Raw genomic sequence first — 8587 nt, 5'->3', positions numbered from 1 at the left:
TTAAAAGTAGATGTACCAGAGTTGTTGTTTTTTTCAATAATGATTGTCTCTTGGATACCATGTTACCAGCCGATTTAGTTCTAGTAAGTGCTCTTGATCATTTCCCTGTACAAAAAATTCATTTGTATATTTTACACACGAACGCTTATTGGCAACATTATAACATTAGTGTGGTGTTATCGTTAGAATGGTCCCATCCGGAGCTAGAACTAGGCTATACTTAGCGACAGCAAGAAGCACTATCACATGAGTTATACTAAATAGTTAGAGACATATATCATTAGCAAATTAGCAACCGTTGCACAAATTCCTCCTTGAAATATTGAACAACACCATAAGTCTCACCACCCTCTCACCCTGACGCATTTAGGCCTTAGGCCTGTAAGTTGTCAGCCTCTTGGTCAGTCTTTTCCACTCTGTTCTATCTTCAGCTATTTCTTTAACTACTCGGAAGTCTGGCTCTTCTCTTCTGGTGATTTTAATGATCTGGTCCAACCATCTTTTTCTTGGCCTGCCGGCTGGTCTTTTCTTTTTGGGTTTCCAACTAAAGTTTTTTTTTTTTTAAACCATAAGTGTATATCGTTATATCTTGTTCCAGATAATTAACTATTGTAATTTTTAGATAGAAGGAGACATCTTAGCAAAGAAGCAACCCGTTAAGTTAATACCTTGTTGACTGAAAATATATAAATGGAGATCACTTTATGTCTTATTGCAGATACCATGCCAACTAATGCATGCCTGTCTTGTATACATAAATATGACTGCAAATCAACATGCATTTGTACTATAACAAAATTTCAATTGTGAAATTCTTAGGGGCTTTTACAAAAACTAACACTGGGCGAAAAGGCCTCGGATGCAGCCGGATCCCAAGGATCCGAATTTGCATCACCTTGCGGATGCTGCGCGAATCCCCAAGAATCCCAAGGATTGCTGATCCCACACCAAGAATCCCCAGGATTGCGGATCCCACACACATCCGTAACGCATACGTATGCATCCGTAACTCGCAGCGGATGCAGATGCGGCATTTGTAGGGATACTTACCTCGCAGCGGATGCAGACATGGCATCCGTATGGATACTTACTTGTTACGTATACTTTAGAAATAATACGTTGTTAGGATAGGAAATGTCACATTTTTAGGGGTCGTGACTTGTCATATTTTTGGACCTCGAATAGTACCGTTTATAACATAGACAAGTCAGACAATCCACTATACACTGGATACATTAGGATACTTGTATTCTTGGGAGTTTTTTTTTTTTTTTTACATCCTTGGTCCACTCCACAGCAGAAGCGAATTGTGGGTAATCTGGGGATTTCTTGAATATCCGAATTTGCTTTCTTACGCATCCTTGGTCCACTCCACAGCAGAAGTGAATTGTGGGTAATCTGGGGATTTCTTGAATATCCGAATTTGCTTTTTTACGCATCCGCGGGCCCACTCCACAGCAAAAGCGAATTGTGGGTAATCTGGGGATTTCTTAAATATCCGAATTTGTTTTCGTACGCATTCGCAAATTGTTGAAATTACAGTCGCCACAAGAGGGCGCACCCCGTAAATAGCCATATACGTACATTGTAACGTTGCCTTTGCGCGTCGCATGAGCAAATGTCTGCTCGGATTCGTGACTTTACTGATTTTTGCTGATTGGAAACTTTGCATATCAGACAAGAAGTTGGTTCACATACAAAACCGTGTCAAAACCGAGCATCTCTCAAAGATCCACTTCTGTATTTTCGACGGATCCGCAGAGCAGTTCCGGCAGCAGCAGTGCCTTGTGGGTAATCTGAGAAAACCCCGGGGGAGATTCAAACTCAACGGTCACTTCAGTGACCGCTTGCTTGAGTGTGCGTCCCTTTCTATCGTCCCGCTGGCTGTCCATATATATCGGCTGCACATAAGTTCAGCAACCACGGCATTGATTGTCAAAGTCTAGGATACTGACCGTACACCGACTGGACGCTATGAGGTATCAGTGGCCGAGACAAGGACGAGAGACGTACCGGGGACATCGCCCTATACGTCGCCCGGCATGGGCACGAAGCCGCCAGGCATGTCATGACACGTTGCAGACTCGCCTGACGAACAGTTCAACTGGACCATAAACCGACTGCATAAGACTGTTGACAGCATATAGAAGTGAGTAAACCCTTCGAAACTCTTTTAATCAGTATGATCATTATGGTTTCAGATCATTTCTGACGAAAGTTTAGAGCAACTCAACTTCGCAACTCACATCTGTGGCCTTTATCTGACCTGTTGTTCCCATATGTAAAAGCGCCGGCCTTCTCACGGGGGGTATTTCACATGTCAATGCTGGCTCGCATAACAACGCCTGCTGCTGGCATCCGGGCCGCTGGGGAGACTGTTATCCTAACGGTTTTTAGCACATTCTGGCCGAAATGCCATTTTTACACTGTACTTGTTTTCTGTTGTTATGTTTTTTCGTAGGTCAGAAGCGACTGATTGAACGTGGGGTAAGACTGTCTTCAGCGGAGACTTCCACAAAGACCATCCTGATGTGGGACTAGGAGACAGATGATGGCTGTAACAACACATGGACTGTGAGACGATCATCCTGGCAAAGCAAGACGTGATAGTTCTAGTTTTACCTGTTTAGTATTGCAAATATTTATTTTACATATGTTACATGTATTCGTATACTTAGTTCTCTCTTTTTTGTCGCTTTACACAGTATGTGCGGAGTTTTAATAAAGGCTTTCAGGCTAAATCTATTCATTCGTTTATTCCTTCATTTATCTAATTTGACTTGCTTGTTGGATCTGCACGTATATATATTAGGTAAAGGTTAACCTCACTATGTATGTTTATGCTAATATAAATGTCATTTGCATAATTGGTTTGAACATGTTGACCTGAAATATTCCCCAAAAATAAAATTTTACGAGCAACGTATTGTACCATGCTTATCTAGACATAGTTATGTGCCTTATCTAAGAACGTACATTTGACCCAGGCACGTTTTGGTTACGGATGGACTACCAAGAACCGTACATGGACATGGTTCTGGATAAAACCACGGTGATAAAACGTGGTTCCGGATATGAACAACAAGATTGTTCAAACAAGATATGCAAACGTAGAAAAAAATAAGTAATGAGGACAGAAAGTCTGCCAAGTACGAAGGCCTGATTAATGAAATAAACGTACATAGTGGGTACAGAGCTACACTCGTTACAGTTGAAGTTGGAAGTAGAGGATGGATTAACAGTGAGAACACTGCGAAACTGAAGTCACTCTGTCTAGTCAGTCATAAGGACCGTGAAGTCAGACATCTTAAAAGTAGACTGGGGAAGTGCTCACTTTGTGCATCTTATGCCATATACTGCGCTAGAAACACACAGGGTTGGGAAAGTACCTCAGGGCTATTCTCTTGTAAAAGATAAATTTGATGCAACAGGCTTGATTCTTTTCTTTTGTTTTAATCTTTAAGATCTATAAAACATTTTTTGTAAGTATACGTATAAATGAAATGTATGTGTAGAAAACAATTTTAATCGAAAAGTTTAATGTCCGATGCACACAGTTACTTGTTACATTTTACTTACCTCCTCTTAATGAGATAAAGGGTTGGCCTAGGTGTACTTCAACGAGTCATCTTGTATATATTTGTATATTGAAATAAAGATGATTTTAACCCCCCGTTGCCTTTTCTGTGTTTGCTCACATTTACAGGCATCACCGGCGAAAAACCTGAAGGAGCATACTGGGAGAAAGTTCCTGGGTCGCTGAAGATGGTGTCTGTCAGCTCATATAACAATGATGTCTGGGGAGTCAACAAGTATAACCAAATCTATCATTGGACCGGTAATAAAGGCACTTTATGTTTTGTTTTTTCACAGGTTTCTCTTGCTGTTTTGGATCAGAAATGGGTTAAGGGACTTTAGCAGTAATACATGTGTTGTCTGGTGAGATGTAAAAACTTGGAGAAAAAACTAGAAAAAAAAACGTTTTCTTTCAAAACCGCACTGTGGCGGTTGACAGATAAAATGCATAAATGAATGATCAGGAGGTCCAATTCTAAAGAAACCTTGAACAAATTACCTAGGAATATCAATAAGTAAAGCTGAATAGAAGTTATACAAGACCTTATTGTAGACTTCATTAATTATATGGTACAGCTTATTTTAGCACCTATCCGTAGAACCGTAATAGATGTTAGTCAGTCGACACTGTGAAATATGTAATTGTAGAACCTGTATAGTATATAAAACTCCCAACGAACCTTTATAGATATAGTATAGCGTAGCTTAGCACGCACGTGTAGAGGTGTATTAGTTCTTAGACAGTGGTTCTCTTCAACATTCTGCCAAACATTCTACCTGTTGAACCTATATACAGAATTTTGCTAGACCCATACCAGCTAGTACCTTTTTTACTGCTATTCATTTTATATGCTACAATTGTTGTGCAATAACTTTGACTTGACTTGTAACGATTTTTTTTGTACGTTTTACACATTTCCTCAGGGTCTCGCTGGCAGAATATCCCTGGAACGTTGAAGTATGTTTCCGTGGGGAAGTCAGGCGTCTGGGGCGTCAATCCATCCAATCAGATCTACTACCGTGCATCCGCGGATTCCCCGAGATGGCAGCACGTTCCGGGATCCTTGGTTCAGCTTTCTGTCGGGAGTGGAGTCGTGTGGGGAGTGAACAGCAACGACCAGATATACATGCGGAAAGGTTTGTTTTTGTTTATCTGTTTGTTTGCTTGAACATTTAATTCCCATGAGAAGCTCAAATCAGACTGCAGCAACAAACATTGATTACACAACCCTACTTAAAATGTCAGCTAAATTGCTTTTTACATATTCGGTCACCTTGTAGTTGCTGCTGCACTGTGAAAGCATGCGGTACCAAAGTGACTATGTTTGAATAGCAAAGATTTTTTATCACAACAATTTATTTTTCACTAGCCGCTTGTCATCTTCATCAGGGCATTTCTGAATGGTTTACTGTGCACTAACACTAGTTGTTACTTGGTGCATAGTGCACTAAAGGTGTTACATAGTTCACAGTGCACTTAAGCTAGTTTTTTCTGTTAACAATACATTCCAGAACGTAGTGTAATTGTGACATAAATACTAGGCATTGTTACATCATAGGGAGATATGCGGTTCCAAATGTAAAGTGTTTCCATACATAAGATTTCTATTTGGGACTGTGATAGCTAGGTATTGTCAGTTAACAAATCTTCTATATAGAAACTCTTTGGTAACAAGTAACAACTAGTGTCAGTGCACAGTAAACCAGTCAGAATTGCCCTGATGAAGATGACAGACGGTCATCGAAACGTCGGCTCGTGAAAAATAAATGGTTGTGAATGGTTGTGATAAAAGAACTTTGCTATTCAGTCGTTTACCAACCTGGTGAAATTATTTACGGGTGACTATGTTTGTACTCCCCACCCCAACCGTTTCCTCGCTCCGGTTTATGACTAAGTGTAGCGTCCTTTGCAATCCTTTGCGTCTGTTTTCTTCTCTATCTAAACACTTGGCTCTAGCATATAGTCACTGAACCTTTCTTTCTTGTAATATGGTCTGTTACATTACCTTTCACTGCATGAAAAGATAAATTTACCATTTAGAATATTATAATATATGACAGTACAGTTTGATAATAATTACTTTACAAAGGTAGTAAATAAAATCGAGTCCGGTAATTTCGGATTTAGTAAACATGAAAGGCAGTAAATAAAATTACTGAAACTGTCCGGAACAGTTTACAAAGCAAACATTACAAGACTTAACTGGTATTTACCACTATTTGTAAATACAACTTTTCGTGCAGTGTTTGTTCAAGTTCGAGTCATATAATTTTGTTTTCTGTCACCAGGGATAAGCTCGGATAACCCGGTGGGACTCGGATGGATGAATATTGAAGGGTCGCTGAAAGAAGTGCACGTCAGTTCCAGCTGGAACATTGTGTGGGGAGTGAACAAGTATAAGAATGTCTACAGGCGTGATGGGCTGGGTAATTATCAATTCTATATTTTAACGTTTACCTTCGCAGAAGGAAAACATAATGTGTTTGCTCTGTTTCTTCTTCTTCTTCTCCAAACAAAACAAACAATTAGATAAATAAAATCAATGACCAGGACCAGACGTCTGTCACCTTGATAGTAACTGGTGCTGTAGCAGACACCCTGTGGTGTTGAGTTACATTCTGTAGCAGGACAGAGGTGAATGGGCTAAATGATTTATTATATATGATTGTGTTTGACTAACAATTAACAGAGCAGTAGTTTATTAGCTAGTTCATGTAAAAGTAAACATTATGCATTTGCAGGTTATCCTTTATGTAACAAATATACATTAGCAATATCAGACATATTGGTAATATCTATAAATGGAATATTAATATGTGAAATTGTATACATTATGTATTCCGTTTAACGAATACAATTTCTACTTTCCGGAAGTTTAACATCTCTGATATCTTGTTCCGTCAATTTAGGTAAAACATATAAGTGGATGGCCGGATATTAAGGAGACAGCCGGGACCAAGGAGGAGACGAGAGATGGACGACATTGAAGGAGACGAACAGATGGCTGAAAAATTTAAAACGGAAGTTGTTGAAGAGATTCATTTGTCACGTATAGATACAGTTACTAGAGGATTCTTTCAACAGTGACAAGTTGGAAGGGTAAGAATACTGACACCCAAATTTTCGATGACTATCAGTCCATCTTGCTCTGGAGGGAGGCAACATGGGGTAGGGCCCAGCAGACCGATGCAAGTCTAGGGCCTCTTCTTTCATTAGCCATTCCGTGAACAAGATGGACTGATAGTCATCGAAAAATCTGGAGGTCAGTATCCTTACTTATCACTTCCAACTGTTGAAAAAAATCTTCTAGTAACTTAAAACGGAAGAAATGGAAGAAGAGGGCGTTATGTCCGAAAATTAAAGGGCATCTCAAATCTCAAGCAACAATCGTATTATGGTCTGGTCACATACGTTGCACGATCGCCGTACAATCACTAACTGAGATTATTTTTTGGACAGTCTTACATTTTTAGTAAAAATTCAGCTTCTGCATTAAGCACAATGTTATCTTAGAGCATTGTAAGCGGTTCGTTCTGTCACAACATGCTTTAAAATTATCTTGAAAGTTCATCTGTGTTGGTATAAGCCACAGCATATGAATTTTATGGATGAAATCCTCCACAGACTTCAAATCTAATGCAAGCGGGCGAAAAAAATACAAGACAGGCCAAAAAAGCAAGGTTCGTACATCTTAAAATTTTGACTCAATCATTGTAGAAATGGTTTTGATTCAGTGGGAACATCACATATACACAGCAAGCATCACATATCACTGCAACAAAGACAGAAACAAACCATTAAATCAGAGCCTTTTCTTGTCTCCTCTCTTCATAGTTATCTGCCATCCACCTTCCGGCATGAAAACAGACATCTTTGCCAATTTTAGGCATGTTTGTCACTGTCAGAAGGCAACATAATTTTTTTTCCAAAATCAGGCGAAAATTAATGCGCGCGCTGATGTCATCCATAAAAAATACTTGCTGTGGCCTTATGAAATAACTTTGAACTGAAATATGCAACACAACAAATTGGACTCACAAAAATATTTGATTGTACAACTCTAGTCTTTGTCAAGGAATGCAGAAAGTCGGTGGTTGGTCGTAATGCCCTGATGTAGATTGCCTCTTTAATCACCCATACAAACAATGCTTTAAATTTGTTCTTTTTTTAATCGTATGACGGCCTACGATGAATGTAACCATGCCATAATAACTAGCAACAAGCCAATCGAAATGAGTCATTCATGGATCTCCACAACTTTGAAACCGCCTTATAACCTGGAGGTTCCTATAAAACAGCAATATTGTGTATTTTTAAATAACATAAGGCCAGTTTGATTTGATTATATGGATGACATCCTCTGTGAACTCCAAAACTGATGCGAGCGTGCGAATAAAAAGAAGTTTGGCAAAAAATGCTTTCATTATAAAATTTAGCTCGTTTTGAAGGTTGAACAAGAAGAGTATGGTTTGTCGAATAATCTAGTCTTCAAATTAATTTCTTTACATTTTCGTCTTTTTTTCGTTTGATTTGGTATTCTACGACATTGGTATCGTTTACCAGTGTTGTTCCGTTCAATTTTAATATATTTGCTCCTTTTGCAAATGTTTTGCACGATTTACAGCATGGTCGAAAACTCTTTTTTTTCTTTGGAAACGGACGAAAATTTATGCACGCGTGGATGTTATCCATATCATCAAATCAACATGGTCTAAAGTAAAAAAAAAAGTCTGCTAGCAAGTCACCTTTGAAAGAAAAATTGATGCATTAGAACTTTCGTTTAAGGCTTGAGCCTGCCCCGTTCAATTTAATAAGGAAGCGAAAAGATGAAACTAGTTTGATTTACATTCATTGGGATTAAGTTTTCAGGTCTAACTAACAATTAATGAACATTTTAGATTTTTGGGATGATAATAATTGATAGATTGGATATGGGACCACAGAAGATTGAATACGAGTTTGAATTCCAGTTTTCTAACCTATTGGGGTATAATTATGATCATTATATTC

General features: G+C 38.8%; 1 protein-coding gene across 1 annotated transcript; it reads left to right on the top strand.

The window, feature by feature from the left end:
• The first annotated feature begins 3729 nt into the window (after positions 1-3729).
• On the top strand, positions 3730-6684 carry LOC109482182 (tectonin-1-like). Its single transcript, XM_019784879.1, has 4 exons — positions 3730-3838; positions 4501-4713; positions 5866-6003; positions 6487-6684. Exons 1-4 carry the CDS (start codon positions 3766-3768, stop codon positions 6516-6518), a joined length of 456 nt encoding a protein of 151 aa, XP_019640438.1. The 5' UTR covers positions 3730-3765; the 3' UTR covers positions 6519-6684.
• Positions 6685-8587: the final 1903 nt, after the last annotated feature.

Source organism: Branchiostoma belcheri, unplaced genomic scaffold (genome assembly GCF_001625305.1).
Source record: "Branchiostoma belcheri isolate BF01 breed outbred unplaced genomic scaffold, Haploidv18h27 scaffold599, whole genome shotgun sequence".
Taxonomy (NCBI): Eukaryota; Metazoa; Chordata; class Leptocardii; order Amphioxiformes; family Branchiostomatidae; genus Branchiostoma; species Branchiostoma belcheri.
The sequence above is the reverse complement of the archived record's forward strand: the minus strand, read 5'-3'. Positions and strand labels throughout refer to the sequence as shown.